The 20,432-nt window shown below is 39.6% G+C and overlaps 1 protein-coding gene across 5 annotated transcripts in view; it reads right to left on the reverse strand.

Annotated features, from left to right (window-relative positions):
• Positions 1 to 930: 930 nt before the first annotated feature.
• The window catches only part of LOC148025619 (uncharacterized), a 37,795-nt gene continuing 18,293 nt past the window's right edge, over positions 931 to 20,432 (reverse strand). The window contains exons 2-8 of one of the 5 annotated variants that reach the window (XM_087692828.1): positions 11,675 to 11,815; positions 11,409 to 11,564; positions 11,198 to 11,319; positions 10,990 to 11,118; positions 10,839 to 10,899; positions 9,220 to 9,512; positions 3,026 to 9,121 (exon numbers count right to left, since the gene is read on the reverse strand). In XM_087692828.1, coding sequence (XP_087548954.1) covers positions 9,306 to 9,512; positions 10,839 to 10,899; positions 10,990 to 11,118; positions 11,198 to 11,319; positions 11,409 to 11,564; positions 11,675 to 11,815 — 816 coding nt within the window. In that variant the 3' untranslated portion in view covers positions 3,026 to 9,121; positions 9,220 to 9,305. The other 4 variants (XM_087692833.1, XM_087692830.1, XM_087692829.1 and 1 more) reach the window with 4 other exon arrangements.

The following is a 20,432-nucleotide window of genomic DNA, read 5'->3' on the forward strand; positions in this document are numbered from 1 at the left end:
ATCTAGAAGATAATGAATAATCCTCACCGAATATCCCCAAAGAACTGAATCTCTAGCCCTACAGCTTGGGATACCTCGTACTCTCAATGTAGGTCATCACTCATATAAACAAGTGCTATGCATCCAGGATATGATACCATATGGTATATGCAATGCAATTGTGCATGAATACAATGCTTAAACAAGTTTATTCATTAACAATCAGCATCGTGAAAGTGCGAAAACAATTCTTTTCATGCTTTTCTTCTAACACGCGATTGCTTCATTGCTTAGGGCTAGTACCGAGCTTTCTTGCGCTATTAGACCCTTTTAATTTTAGGCAACAACGTACCTTGCATGACATGCATAATTTAACATCAAAATTCAGCGTACTTTAAACACTCAATAATCCCCTTCTCCCTACCATTTAGAGTTATGCATTCGTTGGTAGGTTTAAGGCATATTTTCCATGTATTTTTCTTTTACGAAAGCGATAAAAACCAACTTTAATAAAGCGATGGGGTTAAACTAAGACTAAATCTCATGCTTTAGCTGTACCATACATTCGCAAACATAAATATTATTATTTTTTATTTTTCAGATAGAAAATTAATGATAATTACAGTTTTCCTGGTTTAGATTTATTGATCTTATTGAGAATTATTTTCTTATTATGTTTCAACCCATAGGAACAGGATACACATGAAAAAAATCCCAAATAATCGTATATTTTTCGTTAAATCGCATAATCTCGAGTTTTGCGTGTTTAGCATAAAATTATTATACAACTGGTTTTTTGTGATTTCTTCAACATGGCTAATAAATCAAAACATTGGCAATCAAATACAATCATTTCTAACCAAATTTTATCATAAAATGATAAAATCGATGACTTACTCATGAAATCGTGCCTTATGACGTACATATTTCGAAATTGGAGGCCCGCTAACGCTCCTCAATGGCTGTTGATGATCCATCCAACCTTGATTCACGCTTCTTTTCACTGTTGCACCATCGCATGATTTAAATCTTTCATCTCAGCCCACCCCCTTCTCTCATACACTAATCCATGAGAACAACCAAGAGGAGAGAGGAGAGAGGAGAGAGAAATACTAAAATCATATCATTTCATTCCATGCATCATTTCTACGGCAATGGAGGGCAAAGAAATCAAGCATCTCATCGCCTTCTTCCTTCCTCCTAATTCAACCAGGGCAAAAATGATAAAAAAATTGCTAATTTGGGAGGCGCTAAAAAAAACGCCCCCCCAACGTTTCATGCAAATTGTGGCTCTTCGTTTCTTAAGCTAAAACTAGCTTAAGCTTTTAAACACAAAATATCTGGTTCATGCTTGGAGGTTTCACACTTTTGAGGTTATATCCCTCTTCCTATGGCTATTAGCTCTCGTGCACTTAACGACTGATACATGGATTGGGCATGGCAAGGTCTCAGTAGCATGCTTGAGATGCTCAATGGAGGTGCAAAGATGATGCTCTCTATGGGATTGTCCTACAATTGAGGGGGTATGAAGGAGAGCCCTAAGGATGGTCTTCCATAGCATAACAAAGACCACAGTTGGAACGTGGGGGGAAGGGGGGTGAGAGGTAGCTTGGATCACAAACAAAGGTGCAAAGCCTCAAATGGACTGGCATTATATTCCACCTGATTGGTTATTCACACTACCATTATATTTATGATGTATTTAGCTACTCTCTATAGGGTCCTTTGTACTCCATATTTTACATCAAGGGGATCCTCTTTGAGGTGTTATTAAAAGAGCTGCCTTTTTTGGAAAAAAAACAACTAGAAACAATTTGAACTCTTTCCCGTGGTATTATTTATTGTTTTATACTCAAAATGGGTCAATATGTTCATGAGTCCCTTAGCATTCGTAGTAAGTTCTAAGAACATTCTACTTATATTAGAGCCCTTGTATTACTATGTTATTATTTTTGCAATTCACTTTTTGTGAGTGATTAAATCATTCCCTCACCTTAAGTCTTTGAAACTTACTCTCCTTGTACCTTGGCAGGCCCTTGTGATTACATCACCTTGTCATCATTATGTTGATGCTTGTGGGTAATGTTATGGTGTATGTATGGGTAGTGGTTCTTAATGCTCTATGAGGTGCCCATTGGTTCATGGTGTTGATGCTTATGGTGGACGAGTTATGTTCATGGGCTCATAATTCTCTTTATTTGTGTATGTTCCATGTTTATTTCGATGTTGCATATGGTGCCTCATGGTTTGAGGTTAGGATCTCAATTATGATACAAGAAAGAAAGAAGTAGCAACATCGACACATGATAGTTGTGTGATTGCCAATGGCAAAATGGTAGAAGCTCTATCAATGTAGAGTCTCATTGGAAATGATTAGGTTGGAGGTGGTTGAGTTGTATAGTAGGGAATGATTGAGTAGTGTGCTAGCTATTTAAATTGATGTACTAATGTTATAAAACATGCATGAAAAAGCTTGAATGTGAAATGACTACTACTTTGTTGGGGTAAAAAAGGAGAGTGTGGGGCATATCATATAAGGTATTGGGAAGGGGTCCTTGCTTGACTTTTTGGCTTGCCTTATGCCATAGTATAAAGCTTATCGGAGACCTTTTCCCTTATCACATATAATAAAAAATTAATTCTAATTTGTCTCACATATGCCCTTCCATATCTTGCCATTTTTTCTTGTTAAAATGAAGTCGAATGAAAAGGAGATGCTTTGGTTAGGGGGGTTTAGAAAGCTCATCACCGAATGTATTTAACTAGATTATTGTTTTTATCTCAACAAGGAGTACAAACAATGAAAAATGCCTTGTATTTGTTGCAAATTATTCGAGAAATAGCATTTCAATGATAGTCTAAGGAATAAGGATTGGTGTGAAATACATGTGGGTAGATGTGCACCAACATCCACAATAGGATAATACATTGGAATTATATGGCAAGATAAAGATAGTTGCGAACTAATAATGAAATAAGTTTACAATTTTCAAAGCATAGTACAAATCACATGGTGAGGAGGTGATCCCAGTACCTACAAGCCAACCAAAAACACTAGTTAGTAAGGACCAAGGAGTATTGATGGGTTGCAAGTGTCCAAGGACCTCGATTGTCATCCCCTTACACCATGTCAAATGTACCCGATGAGAAGATTGTGAAGCCATAAAATTGCCAAAATAGTAGTTGCCTTTTGTCTCTAGTGTAGAGCCTGGTCCAATGTAAAAATGTTGTATAAAGATGAGAGCAAAAATTGCCATTTTATAAGGAAATCGCCAAGTAATGTATATGATCGGAAGAAGTATGTGAGGATGTGTGGTTTAAGTCACTAGTTGCCTTAAGATTCAGTATAGTGTGTATATGTTCAGCCTATGGAGTCTACGTAAAAGTGTTGAGCAAGATGAAGGGGGTAGACAAGGACAAATGACATTACCTTAGTAAGTGAATGCAATTTGGGTGGGCCTCCTTTGATAGAAGCTGTAGCTGTGAGGGATTTTCTTAGTGGGGGATGGAACTCCACAAGATAGGCAGAATACCCTACAATTTCCATTTCTGGGGATCGGATGTGTCAAAAACAAAGTGTAAGAAAGGAGAATGAGGGATACGCACAAGATGTGGTTTATATATGCCAAGGAGGACGTGGTTCACGACAATAAGTTTTCTTCTCAGAATCAATTGTATTGTATGCTCAAAATGGGTTTCGTGCACGAGGAGTGCTAGATTAATGCATTATCAATCCGTTTATCAGTACACAGAAATGTGAGCAGCTCGTGGGGATAGATTATCATTAGTACTCTAAGACACGCCTTAAGTGCTTTTGTGTTTAACCTAAAGCTAACTATCATCAATACCCTATAGCAAATTCTTCAATCTAGGTAGTTACTTTAGATTAGCTATGTAGCAAATTCTTCAATCTAGCTAGTTACTTTAGATTTCCATAGCTATAACTACTCGTCTTCTTGATATTTCTCCTAACTGTTTGTAAACCCTTATACTCAAGGAAGTATACTTTGGCTTTATACTTTTGTGAGATATCTAAGGATGGTGATGGTGATGTGTTCTTAATGCCTACAAGCACTTTGTCACTAATTGCTTAGTGTGAAGACTACATTGGGTGATTATGTTGACTATGAGTGCATGAGTTGGTAAGCTTGCAAGTGCATGCTCAATGGTGACTCCATCTATGAGTGTGAACACTCGTGGTGTGGACTAAGAGTGTGTGCACAAGAGGGTGGTCATCACAAGTCCATGAATGTGATGTGTGTGTCCATTAGGGGTGACTAGGCATAAGTTACGAGTGTAAATGCTCATGTGATCAATGGGGTGATGGGTGAGTGGAGTGTCCATGGCTACAACTTGAGCGGTGCACACAACCCCATTCAGGTCAAATTTTTGTCACAAGTACAATGATGATGAGATTGGTGAGTCATGTCAATGACTATGAGTGGTCAATGGACTGGTGAAAGTGGGATATTTGCATACAAGGAGAAGCACGAATCCAATGTGCATTGTAATGCAAAAGCATTTTGGAATTGTAGATAAGTTGCATGAGTGTGAGAAACAAGTATAGCATGTAAAATATTTTGCACTAAATGTGTTTCTATGCCACATGTGACAAATATAGAGTGGATCAAATTGAAGTTGCTATAAATGTATGGAAGCCAAGAAAACAAGTAAGAAGCTCATAAACATTGTTAAATATCTAAAAGGTCTTGCTGTCTAAGGACATTTTTGGCTTAAACACAAACCTAAGATAAGAACTTGAAAGAAGAGCACAAAGTCTTGCACTTTGATTAAAGTAAATATGTTTCAAGTCTTAGTTTGTTCTTGACAAAATCAAGATTGAGTACAAGGTAAAATTCACAATATTACCCTAATGTTTTTTCTCATATAATAAAAACAATTAACAACCAAGTGCTAGTATAAGTACGGATTGGAAGTAATGGCAATAGTGACTTATGTGAGCTAGAAAGTCCCCAAGTGTCATGTTATGGGTCCTCAAATTCCTCTCTGTGTGAGTGTGTGTGTATGCATGTGGGTGTGTGTGTGTGCATGTGCATGTGCATGCACGTACGCATGCGCGCGTGTGTGTGCATATATATAGAGAGAGGATATATGATATGCAACTACTAGTGGAGTAATTTGGCATTGAAAACACATGATTGAAAGGATGTTAAGCATGCGGGGAACAAGAACATGGTGTGAGAGCATGGAGATAATTAAGGTAATGCCCCTGTACCTAGCATACAATCCAAAGCACTAGAGGTACCATATTGGAAGGTTTTGCATGAAAACACATTTGAAATTGAGTTCTTACTGAGCATGAATGTGCTTCTTTTAGGTCATCCTTTTCATGTGATGGTCATCGTCATTGTCACTATCATTATTGCCTTGCCTCTAGCTTCCATGATACATTTTTAAATGCGCCCTTTGGATTTTTGAATGATTTGGTTTGGTGTTTGAACACGTCCCTTTAAGGCTAGGGCAAAGAGACCTTATCTTAATAAACGCTTGCCCAATCTAATGATAATCTTATACAAAAGATGCATTATCTTAATATACTTAAAGGTGACACAAATTCGTAAGTATTGACCATAGATTTTGCATGAGTTAAGTAATTGATCCAAGTAGGTTCTTTTATGTTCTAGTTTTTGTAGACCCTTGAACAATACATCCTCTAGTACCACACATTACCCCTTCAATGTTATTATTTCATGAATATTGTGCTTGTGACCATGTCTACTTCATAAACCCTCAAACAATGCATCCTCTAGTGTCACACATTAGTCATACATTATTATTTTGTTAACCTTGTGCTTACAAGACTACCTTCTTATAAAGAAATCAAAATGCTCCAAATTTCTTCATTTGAGTGTAACATGATGTATTGGTTTTGCTTGTAAGAGAAAAATCATATTTTTCACCTAAATGAAAATCATCCATTAGGAATCCTTTAAATATATCATTAAAAGAGGAAAGTCAAATTATTCCCCAATGAAAATCAACCATTGGGGATCCTTTATATATCACCAAATAGACCCCTTTACTATAAAAGATGTCCCATTGATCCTATTGCATTATTTACACATGCACAACCACCAATTTTCCCTTAAGTAATCCATCTAAAAATGTGGATATTTTTTTAAAAAGCAAAAAACATATACACCCAACGACATACATGTACAAGAAAACAAAAACCATTTTTGAAAAAAAGAACAAGACAAATAAAAATGAAAGGCCCAACATCATCGACAAAATAATATGTATTTGCCATATCCACCTCACAAAATGTCCCTAATAGTTATTTAAAGCTTTTCACCATCTTCTAGAAGCACTTCTAAACATTGCCTTGGTTCTTAGACACTATAATGTCCTAAGGATATTATCATATCCAACAAATTGATAACTTTGATTGAATTATTTATGAGTACTAAACATAACAATTGATGTGGATCACCTAAGACGTGAAAGAAACACCACAATTCACAATATCTTATCCTGGTAAGTATATACAAAATTTTACAAAACAAGGGTACACTTAATGACCCGTTCATTTTCTAGAAAATTAGTAGGCTATATCCAAACCACAATATTCATTTTCAATAATATTTTTGTATTAAGTCAAGATAGCTTAATCTCTTTTTACCATCTAGAAGGAGAGTTGAATGTCCTCTTATGTAAAATACAACAAAACTCTTGTGAAATTGAATATTTCTAAAGTCCCAAGCCCTCAATTCTAAGCACACATCCTGAGGCAGCTATCAAAACCCTAGTTTTTGTTATAAATTAGTGTTTACAGTAGAGATTGACTGAAATCTCTTTCTATGATGGCTCAAATTGCTAGAAAATGTTGAGATAACTTGAGAGATGGTTGGGAATAAGAGGGAATGTTATAGAGAGAGAAATTTTAGAGTTTCATCACGAGAAACGCTAAAAAGCTAATGTTGCCTTTCTCAAACAACCATGTAAATTGTCATCTATAGCTTAGGACCACTAGAAAGACTACTGTCCCCTCTTGTATGTTGTCACCTACACTAGAAGACTTGGGTCTATTGTCACCTGCTCCTAAAGGTTGAGCTAGAGTCCTCTATAGATACGAGTTCTTGGGGTTAGGGTTCCACTACACACAAGTATGGCTCCTCTTGACTAATCACCATTTACTTTGTCATGAGGATTCTTGTTGAAAATCTTTTGAGCACTCATAATGGCTTTGTGAGCCATGTCAATCCATAGTCATTGAGATTTTTCCTAAAAATTCCTCCAACTAGTAGGTCCTCCATGAGATTATTTAGAATCCTTGTGACATAAGCTTGGCCTTTTATATATAAACATGGTAAGAGTTCGATGATGAAGTGCAAGTCTTCATCTGTTATAGCACTAAACAATAGGCCATCTTTATTTAGATCAGACCATCTTAATTTAGATCCAATTTACTCCATTTTTCCTTTCTAATCTTGTCATATCCACCAAGTTATCCTTGGATTCCTAGTGCATCCTCCACTAGGACAAGTGTGATTGCAATGCCAAAACATGAAAATCCATTCTTTCACTTAATTGTTAATAATGATAGTTTAACACCAAATTTGATGAGCAATTATTTTCAAGTTTTGTGTGTCATTGTGTTCTTTGCTTGGAAAGTAGACTATAGGATAATGATAGATTTATGTGGTGCATGTCTTAGTGGTCATGATTAGATACTGGGGTTGAGTCTCAAAGTTTACAAGAATGATTGCACGTGAGAATAAGAAAGATATTGAGTTTCTCAAAATCTTTAATTGGTTACATCCATTGTAAAAATACAAATTCTTACAATGTGCTAAAATCAAAGGTTCTCAAATGAACTATATGACAACAAATCATGATGATATTGTGTGTTTACATCCCTTCATTAAGGGTCAATAATAATTCTTAAGGTTTGGGCATCACATTTGTATGTTGTTTTCATATTACATATACTTGTTTATTGAATTTTTACATTATAAAAGAAATGTATTACTTGGTACTAAGTGTAGCATGTGGTACATACCCAAAGATACAATGTTTGTATCACACCTAGCCTTCTTTTTGGAAAACTTATTGAATAATACTCTCAAAACTATTCCATGAGCATGATAAAGGTTTGAGACAATACACCATGTTGATGAATAGGATATGTCAAATTGCCCAATCTTACTTTTTTCATGAACCATAATACTACCACATATTGCTGCTAGGAGAGTTTTCACATGTCTATTTATGAGTGGGTGATTGAATTTTGATAATCCTAAAAAGAACACTATAATGTCCATTTGTGGAACCAAACTAGATTTAAAGTTTTAAAAGGCCAAAATTTAGATGGGGCAGCTTAACTCAATTCCAAGGTGGTGTGTGAGAAGAGAGCAAGAGAGGGGTTTTGATGTGGTCTTGTAGGTTGATACCATTCTCTAGCCAAATTCCTAAGCACTTCATCAAGGCGCTATATCGGTACTTATGAAGTGTGATGCAAAGCCTTGGCTTCCTCAACGGTGGAACAGGGGCATGATCAACCAAAGTGTAAAATATGCAAAATAAAGAAGTGAATTGGGAAAAAGTATACCAAACAAGAAAGTGCTTTATCATCACTAAGGCCCATTACATCAATTGAAATCCATCCTTGATCATTACAAGATCAGAAGAGGTCAACTTCCTAGCCTCGCATTTGTGACTCCATTAGCTAAGCTAGGACAATTCTGGTGTCAGCTGGACAACCATGAGACTTCTGCAATACTCTCATATTTGAAGTCTCTACCTGCCAATATGGATTAGTGTCCTACAATGGACAGAAATCAGTAAGCATAGAGCTCAACAATCAAGTAAAAGGCCTGCTCACATATTCTACACATAGAGAAAAGCAGTTGCATACTGACTCAGGGTGGGCCTCTCTAAATGGCTCATTATTCATACGTGTATTGGGGCACCTTAAGTCTTTCATCTATTTGGAAAGTTGACAAGGACTGTCAAGTGCAATCTATGCTTGGATACTAATGTTATTATCTTCCCTACAAATCTAAAAAACAAAACAATGAATGAATTGCAAAATAGACATGAGGAAGATAGGCTTAGCAACAGCCCCAAATGACATCTGTCTTTGAATTGAGATGCTCGATCTCCTCCTGAACCTCAAGCTCTGCAAGAAATCACAGAAAAGGGAATCACATAAGAGACATGAAAACGCAAATTTACTTCCTCAGAACACAACCTTAGAGGCTTCAGATGCATTGGTACCTCCCCTTAAGAAACTTTTTCCTGGAGCAGGCAATGCTCTCCTGCTAACATGAATGGAGACGCTCATCAACTCTATAGCTTCACATCTATTCTGAAGGCTCAGAATCACTATGGTAGGACGCAATGCTTGTTTGCAATGAGCTACTACCTCCAGAATATCTCCAAACAACTGCTAAGGCACTCCCCATCACATTCATGAGCAATGCAGACACTGCAGCTGGCACAGCAACCAGTGGAGAACTAAAATGTGCAGTTGCCAAGACAACACCCAGAGACGAGTTTTGCATGCCAACCTGAAAGAAGAGGTCAGCAGAAGACCCTTGTATTTGTGTATGACAATTGACACACATACCTATCAGTACAACTTTAATTGACCTCTGCAACGAAACTCTCCAACATGAAAGAAAACGAAGGATTTACAAGAAATTTACGAGGACAAACATATACCATCAACTGCCTACAAAATGTTAATTTGTTTGCAACATCTGCAAAGATGCCATTGTGGGTTTGCATTTGGTGGCCCTACAACAGTTGACACATGGAGCATAAGGGGGTAACTGAACAAATAGAGAGTAACATCTGTGTCAAACGAGGATCCCTGGCTATGCTAGTGTCACCAACCTAGTACAACACATAACAATGTTGAGACATGTGCTATCCTTTTTATCTTGCATACTGATGCCATTGTGGGTTTGCATTTGGTGGCCCTACAACAGTTGACACATAGAGCATAAGGGGGTAACTGAACAAGTAGAGAGTAACATTTGTGTCAAACAAGGATCCCTGGCCATGCTAATGTCACCAATCCTAGTACAACACATAACAATGTTGAGACATGTGCTATCCTTTTTATCTTGCATACTGAACAGGGAATGCTTTAACACATTTCACTGAAAAAAGCGATGGATTTTTGAAAGATCGTAGCAGTGATTGGTCCAGATATGAGAACAGATCTATTTACTGGGTATAAGAAGGATCCCAGATGGCCTTGAGATGAAGATACAGCATATTGATGCTTTCCGATTGTCATGAAGAGGGTATATTCGATGAAAGGCTTAGAGCTAACTTGTTCCTCTTCAACATGAACAGAAATGCAACACTGTAGAGAAGAGGACCCAATATAATTCCCATACGATTGTCCTAGTCTTCCGCTGCCTCCCAATACTAGAAGTCATTGTAATTATTGGAGAAGGTTAAGCAACATCCAGTATAGACTTTTTATTAGATGTTGATGTAATTATTGGAGAAGGTTGAGCAACGTCCAGTACAGAATTTTCACAGCTTGCTTGGCCAGCGCCCAGAAGGGATCAAACCTATTCAACTCCCTCTATTACTTCAAACATGATCAAAGCTGTTTTCCACCCGCCACTCCCAAACCATAACCAACAAGGTATGAGCGAGGAGCCCTCTTCTCTTTTGCCAAAGGCAACAAAAAAGGAAAAATGTGGCAACTTGGAAGGTATGAACAAAGCACCAATCATTAAACAAGTATTTCAGGGAGCCACAAGCAATGCACATTATGTACCAGAACATCCAAAGAGTCACAGTTCTACTTGATAAAATATCACAAGCTTCAAAAATAAAATCAGCTGAGTAACTTAGCAAGAATTAGCATTTACTTCTATTGAGATTGCTCGTTTCTGGGGTGTTTCCAGGCCAGGAACTTCGCAAATCATATACCTGCCAAACCAATACACATTGAAGGTAATGATCAGTAATTATACCTTTCCACTGTAGTGATTTGGTTCTGGATGGTTAAGAATTACCTACCCCAAGAAAAATCCACCAGCATGGAGTAGTAGCATAGCTTGGGCAACCCGGTTCAAGTTTGAAGACAGAATGGATGAAAATGTGAAATCAGAGATGTAGCCAAGAAGTCCAACATTTGCTGAAAACACACTGCGATTTCAAATTTCAATATATCAGAAAGAGGAAAAAGAGAGCATTTACAGAGCAGTAGTGTGGCATAAAAAATGACCTGCATGCTAGCAGTGAAGAAATCAAAACAGCAGCAAGAGGTGTATAAGGAACAACCCGTGCTACAATTGCAGGGAAAGTACTTTGCAGCCATGCTCCCAGGACAACAGGTGTAAAAACAACCTACAAATACTACTTTGATGTTAGCATCAAAAGAGGACAGTTTAAGAGCCAAAAGGACTGATTCTACACAGTGAGGAAGCAGGAAGAACCTGTAGTGCGCTTAAAGCAAGGCCTCCTGCATCCACTGGTACATAAGCACCAGCAAGGAACTGGGTCAGTAATGGTGTTGCAAACACTGCAGCCAAGGTTGTGCAAACAGTCATGACCACTGAAAGAGGGACATCACCTCTTGCAATGTATGTAACCTGCATATTTTGTAACTAGTAAGCTCAAGTCCAGTTCACATATTCGGAAAGCAGCATTTAAGAGTCCACACTAGAGATAGATCCATAATAGCACCAAAACCAGTGCTTACAACATTGGATGCAGTGCCACCAGGACAACATGCTACTAAGATGAGCCCTGCAGATAGTTCCATTGGTAGTTGTAATGCTTTGCTTATCACAGCTCCAAGAATAGGCATTATAGTATATTGAGAAAAACAACCAAACAATAGCTGCAAGCATCAGTCAAAATAAACAAATCAGGTTTGTTACAGCAGCAATTTCCAAATTTTATACAGCAGGCTGATATTCTAAATTCATTAAAAGACACTTTGTTCACATGAAGAGTATCCATAAATTGCAATCTGCACACAATTTCCCCCACCCACCAAACTAAAGTTAGGATTTTCATTGTGGGTTCTTCAACCTTCTTAGCTGCAGGATTTCATGAAAAAGAAAACCCATGCCAGCCTTGTTGCACGATTACTCAACAGTAGACCTTGCTAGACAGAATACAGTACACACGACAGAGTCCTGAATATGCCACTTGAGAAAGGTACAGCTCTAATTGACAACCTATGTAGGCACCTTTCTTCTTTGTGGGTTACACCGAATACATAATTAAAATTTGAAATATGCCCTTCAGATATTGTCCCAGGGACATAAGTTCAGCTGTAAAATGAATTTGGTGCTTGACAACTACCGTCTTCCAATCTTTAACATAAGCATTTACAAGACCCATAAGGAACCACCATACTAAGAGAAATCTTTTGCAAAATAAGTGTGGTTATTAATATTACTCAGAATCAAACAGTGAAGTACAAGGGTCCAACGGCATAGGTGGGGCAGAAAATGTCAACATCACATCTGTAGGGGGGAAAGGGGAAAAGAAGGCAATGTTAAGCCGGTCAAAAATATTCCTCAATTGTTGGCCAATTTATTCGGCTCTTGCACAATCTTAAATAGGTAAAACTCAAAAAAGTTATCATCTGACAGTCACACCACCCAACTCTATTTAAAGGACCATTTTTCATCCTAGAACTGCCCAACTTCTATAGCCAACTCTTACCACAACCCTTCAGCCCTCATCACATTCCTCTTGCTGCCATTACTATCCTCAACATCTCATGGTCACTCCAAGAGACACTACTGTCCAGGTGACCTTTGCTGACCCATGGACATCTCCTGCGCATACTGCTGCTCACCGATGCCTCGGCTTTTCCCCATCATGGAGAACAAGTTACTCTCTCCTTCATCATTTGGGGATCAGATCACACAAACCTTGTGCAATTAACAAACGTGGAGTTGTGGGAATATGAAACCAGCCTTCCTTTTCAGCAAAGGGTGGTGGAACCTGGATTTACAACTGATTACAGCAAGCAAGTATTACAACAAATAAATAATAAGACGAAATTTTGCACTTTTACCAACTTTGGGCTAGATTGCCCTCAAGAAAAGAGACAAACCAACTAGCAACTATAGGTAGCTTTTTACTGCTCCACATAATTGCTACACTACCAAGCAAAAGTATTGATTGGCAAGAAATACTTCGTGCTCATTGCAGAATTTTTGTTTTATTAGCTCCAGAAATTGACAAGTTACAACATGAAAAGGCCAAAGCTCTGAAAGTGGGAAGACCCGGCTGAGAACTCAAATTCCCTCCGATATCTGTCAACCGAAATGTTTCTTGACTCCAGCAAATCAGGGCTCAATCCCTCCCAATCCTGGAACAACTTGCTGTCCTCTGCAACCAAACCCCCCAATTTTCAATTCACCCCTTGCCAGGGAGCCATAATTGATTCTTTTCCTATTACATGCAATTCAGCCCTATTGTAGACCACCAATTACCTTCCAATCAACTGTCCATTGACGGAATTTACAGCAGCAACCTTCATCCATCACTGAAACATGCATGCATCTCAAGGTAGATGCATCCATCCCTAATTCTTGCTGGAAATAGACTTGGGATCACCAAAATCCCAACAGCAATGCTTCAGGTTCAAAAATGAGGCACCAAACGTCAAGTTTCATCACTAGATTCAACCTGCATCAGATGTGGAGGTGAGAGAAGCAATAGAAAGAAATATTTCCACACCCTCTGATCCTTTGGCTACTCAAATTACTCTCATGCCTTTGTCAAGTCAACCTCATTACACTTATTCTGCAGCCTTCACCAACCCACATCCTCTACCTAGTGCTGCTTATGGATCCACTATGCTTGGAATTCCTCGTGCCCATTAGGCACAAGAAAAACTCCCAAGTGTACACTACTCTTTTAAATTATCCTCCTAGCACTGATTTTTCCATTGTCAAAACCAAGAATGCATCCAATGATAAAACTGGCTTCAACCAGCTAAAGCTAAATCTCACAACCTATTCAGATCTCATGCAATGAGTGCTCAAGTCTCTAGGACATTGGGAACTTGACCATGCATCAAAACCATAATTTCATGATCGTTGCATTCCCCATCATGACATTGTTTGTGGAGACAGATCACGATGCTATGGCAAGTGTCAAGTTGATGCAAGGTTTGATGCACAAATTCCACTCCAACTACAGCACTTCCCACATGCATTTGCTCACTCAGCTCATCTTGCCAAGCACTATATGGCAAATCTTGCACACCTTTTCAAAGGCCCAGCCATGTTGATGACAAATGTCATACAATGACTACTAGAGATGAAACCTTGAGCTCACCAAGAGGCAACCATGCCGATCCTCCTCCATGATCGAGAGGGGATTCTGATCTTGCACCTAACTATTGAGATATTTGCAATCACACCTACTATGGCCTCTTTGTATGAGGTAGTTCTCGGCTTAGGACATGCAGGCAGATTGAATCCCATATGCACAGAAAGGGAAACTGCTACCCATCCAACAACTATAAAGCATTGTACTTGACTACCACTTTTTGATACATGATTAATGCAATAGCATGATGCTTTCTCGTTTCAGTTAGTGTCTTGTCATTGTTAGTCTATACACAAGATTGTGTTTATGAGTCTAAGTCTCAATCTTGGAACCTAATTCACTTGTGTAACAGTCAAGTCCAATATCTCTGTCATCATGAGTTCATTCTTCTTCTTCCATCCACCATAGCTCACTGCCATGTCCTAGATCCCGCACATTTCCACACTAACCCTATATCCACCCTTGGTGATCACAATCATCAATGGAGACCATTGGTTATGTGGTATACGGACAACCCCCTTAACCAATCCCACACAAGACTCCCAAAGCTTGACTAACAATCCATGGACCTTCTTTATTCTACGGCCCTCAAGCTCATCATCTCCCTAGTAAAAAGTCATGATGAGCCTTTGGTCCCTAAGGAGATACCCATGCAAGACATCTTCCTCTCATAAGGACTGCAGGAGTCATGTGGTTGTGGTGCTACCCTTAGGGTAATCATTCAATAGGATCCTTAAGTAGTCGTCCTAGTCATCTATTAGGACCTCTAGGCTAGTCATCTAGAGAGTGTGTGTGTGTGTGTATGTGTGTGTGTATGTGTGAGTAGCAACAATAGAGAGTGAAAGAGAGAGAGATGCACGATGTGTGGATACAAAGAGTATACCTCTTTTTAGGTTTTTGTGATAGTTGTATGTAAAGTACTAAAGTACAAGTGCTAAGGGTGTGTTCACACCCGAGCACATATAAAAGACATGGTGGCCCTTTATTCCCAATAACCTCCCACCTAAAGGCAACGAACCTAAAGGTTGAGAAAAGAATAAGCTAAGTATATACAAAGCTGAAATACATATACTATCCAACTCCCATCATTTGTTGGCAATGAGCAAACCACTCTGTTGGAAGCCCCTTCGTGAGAAGATCTGCAAGATTATCATCTATATGTACCTTGACAAGCTCAATGCTTGTGTTGTCAAGTGCACCCTTGATAAAGTGATACTTCACCTATATGTGCTTCGTCTTTGCATAAAAGACGGCATTTCGTACTAGTATGATAGCACTCTAACTATCACAATGAAGAACAGGAGTCTCAGTGATGCCAAGCTCTCCCACTAGACATGAAAGCCATAAAGCCTCCTTGCATACCTCAAAAGCAACCACATGTTGAGCTAAGAAACCCATTCCATGCTCATTAGCCACTTAAACAGTCCCAAAACAAGCTTAATTTAATGAAAATCCTAAAATGGGGAGCGGTTCACGAGAGTTTAGTGAAACCCTAATTTGGAAGGGTCCATCCTCATGTATAAATAGACAAGTTTCCCCCATTCAATCTCATCTCTTCCATGCAGATTTCTCACCCTTGTGTGCAAATCTAAACCATCAGTCTCCCACCACATGATGATCCAGTCTTCGCAACTGTTGCCATCACCTTGTTTGCTCTTCTACTGCTACATTTTACTACCGCATTTTACTGTGCCATTCTACTGCAGTGTTTTACTGTGGCGTTCTATTGTTACATTTTACTACCATGTTTTACTATGGCATTCTACTGTGGCATTTTATTGTGGTGTTCTATTGCTGCGTTTTACTGTCACGTTCTACTGTGGCGTTCTACTGCTACGTTTTGCTGCTTCACCCACATCATCAAGCATCATCCTCTGCAATCGCCTTAGTCTCCTCACACTTTGATAATCAGCATTTGGTATTTCTCTCACTCCATCACCCCAACTCATGATCACAGCACTTGGGATCCGTTTCCGGTGGACAATACTCTCCAATGCATTGCTCTGCCCTTAGGCACACCATATACTCTTACATTCATTTACAGCATTCATTCACTTCAAAGTTGTATTCTTTCTATCCCTTCTTTTGTTTGTGTTTGAGTTTCTATAATTGAGTTTTGAGTTTTGCATTTAGGATTTGAGTTTTGCTTTCTATGTCTATGTTTGTCTTGTTGTGCTTCTGTCGGGTCATACACTGTGTTTCCTCAGTGCAAACCCTAGCAATGCCTCCACACTCTTCTTCACATGGCATCAAAGCTGGTGCTCTTATAAAGAGTATCATGTGGATATTGTGGAATGCTAGTCTTTACACGAGGCACACAATACGACTCATAACCAAATCATAATGTCACAAACATCTTTTTCTTGTGTCCCCATGATGTCTTATCAGGCTTCTCCATCACTGGAGACATTAAGGAGGCATTATGGACTCGACGAGGAAGATGGTATTCCATATTCACCCTCACCATCACCCTCTATATTTACACCTACGCCAAATATTCCAAATATCATTAACCTCACAAAGGAGGAGTTTGAGAAGTACCTACACAATAAATATGGACCAAAAGAAATCTACATCTTCTATTTTATTTGAGCAAGTCAATTACTCTTCTTCTCTCCCTGCCTTCCCACCCTCTTCTCTTCAAGCCATATCACACTCATTTCAAGACCTTGGCTTACATTCCACATCCGCCTCTATCACACTGGAAGTTGGACCTTCTATCTCTACTCCTACCACATTCTCATTCTCTATTGCATATTCACATTACGGTGCCTCGTTAGGGGGCATTCCACCTCTAACATTGTCACCTACCCTTTTCCACAAACCATTCCACACTATGGAACTTCGTTACAGGGAATGTCACCCTCTAACACAATTCCCTCTACCTTTGCTCATGTAAGCACATTTTTTCCACCTGGGACGGCTGTGATGGGTATCCCCCTCACTACCCCCAACTACACACACACCATGACCTCTTAGATGCAAGGATTTCCATCCTTTGCTTATGGTACGTTATCGCACTGTCCATGGATCACTCCTACGTAGGGATTTCCATCCTCTGAGTTCCTCATTAACTTTGCATCCCGATCGTGTACTATGACTTGTGGTAAGCCATGCAACTTGAATACATTTTTCATAAACTGAGTGGCCACCTAAGAGGCATTGTATTGGGTCTTAGCGGAGATAAAGTGGGCAGCTTTGGTGAGGCGATCAACTACCACATAGATACTGTTCCACTCTTTCTTGGTCATGGGAAGGCAGGTGATAAAGTCCATTGTGATGTGAGTCCATTTTTCTTCAGGGATAGGGAGAGGCTGCAAGAGGCCAGCGGGCCTAATGTATTGTCCTTGTTCTGTTGGCATGGAACACATTTGGTCACAAAGTCCTTGGCATCCCTCCATAAGCCTTTCCAATGAAAGCTCTTGGCAATCTTGTCATATGTTTTGAAAACATCCAAGTGACCAGCAGTGGGGCAAGAATGCATCTCTTCCATGATCTTCTGCATGAAGGGGGAAGTATGGGGGATAGCAATCTTGCCATGGGACCAAATAAGGCCATGCTTGAGCTGATATTGGGAGTTTTCAGCCATGACCCCATGCTGTAATTTCTGAAATATGTGACTAAAGTGATCATCTAACAAGCCAGCCTCTTGAAGCTCTTCAACCCAATCACTGTGCAATTCAGAGAGAGGATACTCTGCATGCCCATATTCGAGAGAGTGAATCAGCCACAATATGTTACAGTTTTGTAAGGTTGCCACCCATCATCTTTGCTTAGGAGTCAAGGTGGACTAAGTCAAGAAGTATTGGAGGACACGATGGTCGCTTTTTACTTGGAAGCGGCTGCCATACAAATAGTGGTGCCATTTCTTGATGGCATGGAGGATGGCCAACATCCCCTGGTCATATACATTCATTTGCATCTCCTTCTCATCAAGCTTGTGGCTCTCAAATGCAATCACACCATGCTCTTGCAACAATATTGCACCAATACCCCTGCCACTGGCATCACAATGAATGGTAAACAGCTTAGAGAAGTTAGGGCAGACAAGGATGGGGGACTGAAGTAAGCATGTCTTTTAACTGTTTGAAGCTATGATCAACAGTGGCGTCCCAAAAGAATGACTCCTTTTTTAAGCAATCAGTCAAAGGTGTTGCAATGGTGGCATAGTGCTTAATGAAGCATCTATAGAATGAAGAGAAACCAAGGAAGCCACACAAAGAAGTGATGGTGGAAGGAGTGGGCCAGTCTCTAACACATTGCACCTTCTTCGAGTCAGCCTGTATGCCATTTTTGCTCACAATGTGTCCCAAGTACTCCACAAATGTCTGCATGAAGGTACATTTTCTCTCCTTAGCAAAGAGTCGATGCTCTCTCAATATGTCAAACACCCTTCTAACATGTATCAAGTGCTCCTTGGACGACTTGCTGTAAATGAGGATGTCATCAAAGAAAACAAGCACAAACTTGAATAGAAAGGTTGTAAGATTTTGTTCATGAGGCTTTGAAATGTGGTGGGGGCGTTAGTCAACCCAAAAGGCATCACTAGAAAATGATAAAGTCCACGATCAGTCCTAAAGGCCGTTTTGACCTCATCTTCCTCCCTCATACGAATTTGATGGTAGCCAGAGCGCAAGTCAATCTTAGTGAAAAAGCATGCCCCTTTCAACTCATCCAGCAAGTCATCGATCCATGGAATGGGGTAGCGGTTCTTCACCGTGATTTTGTTCAAGTCTCTATAGTCAATGCACATACAAAAGGAGCCATCTTTCTTCTTGACTAACAGAACAAGGGATACATAGGGGAAAGAACTCGGCTCAATGAAACCCATCTCTAACAACTCCTTGACTTGCTTTGCAACCTCTTCACGCTAACACTTGTAGAGTCTGTAAGGGGGCTTGTTTATTGGCTTAGAATGGGGCTCTAAGTCAAATGGGTGGTTCACTTCTCTTAGGAGGAAGGGCTGTAGGCATTTGAAATAAGTCATTGCATTCCTCAAGTAAGGCCTACAAGGCTGAATCCTTATATACTGCAAAGGGCTGATCGGAATTGTCCTTATTCAATTGCAAAACAAAGATTTGTGAGCATTTCTTAAACTCCCTTTTGAGTTGCTTTGCTGTAATGAGCTGAAAATTAGCATGATCTAGAACTCCCTCTAGGTGGATAGGCTATCCATGCATTATAAACTCCATGTAGAGCTGAGAGAAGTCCAAAGCAATTTTCCCCAATTGTTTTAGCCAATCACAGCCCAAGACAACATCAATGGGGCTCATATCGAGGGCAATTAGATCAACCAACGCCACATAGTTTTTAGCCAAGCATAAGGGAACGGCGGGACATACATATGTACTGATTTCTTCTTCTCCATTTGCTACTTGGACCTTCAAGGGGTAGTGTAGTGCCATAGGGGTGCATTTCAACCGATCAATGGCTGATTTATTGACAAAATTGTGAGTGCTCTATCCACAAGAATGAAGACATGCTTTCCATTGGTACTGCCTTGAATGAGAAGGGTGCTGGGGCTTCGGGAACCCATCCAAGCATCCAAAGAGATCAAACAAAGGGAAGTGGTAGATGGATGGGATGTCAAATCAAGTATCCGTGATGGATCACCGCCCGGGTCGAAGGAAAACCCATCCTTTGGGTCATATAACTGCTCATGATCAACATTCTCCATAAGCTTAGCCTGGTCAGTGGGCAAGTCATCCTCATCATTGTGCCAATCTTCCATGGCATACATGCTATGAACTTTGACCTTAGCTATCTTGTACGGGCATTTGGAGACATGACCAATAGTGTACTTATCTCCATACTTAAAGCATAGGCCCTTTTCCTTCCATTCCTTCACAACATCCAGGGAAATGAACCGTTGGCTGCTAGATCCATGGGAAGGTGATGCAGTGGATTGTTTAGTCTTAGCATACTTATTCTCAGCACTAGAGTCAAATGCTGTCCCAAAAGTGCCCATTTTTCTTTCAGCACGAAACGCAGGGTAAGTAGATACTTTGGGGTTGTTATTAGGCATAGAAGTGCCTCGAAAACCACCTCCGTATGGGGCTGATCATAAAGGAATGCAGGGCTGTCCAACACCTTGCTGAAAATGTACATTCTTACGGTACTTTCTTGCATCTCTCTCAGCTAATTCAATTGCATCAAAC

This window comes from Lygodium microphyllum, chromosome 14 (assembly GCF_053477565.2).
Source record: "Lygodium microphyllum isolate KBCC chromosome 14, Lygodium_microphyllum_v1.1.10, whole genome shotgun sequence".
In the NCBI taxonomy this organism is placed as follows: Eukaryota; Viridiplantae; Streptophyta; class Polypodiopsida; order Schizaeales; family Lygodiaceae; genus Lygodium; species Lygodium microphyllum.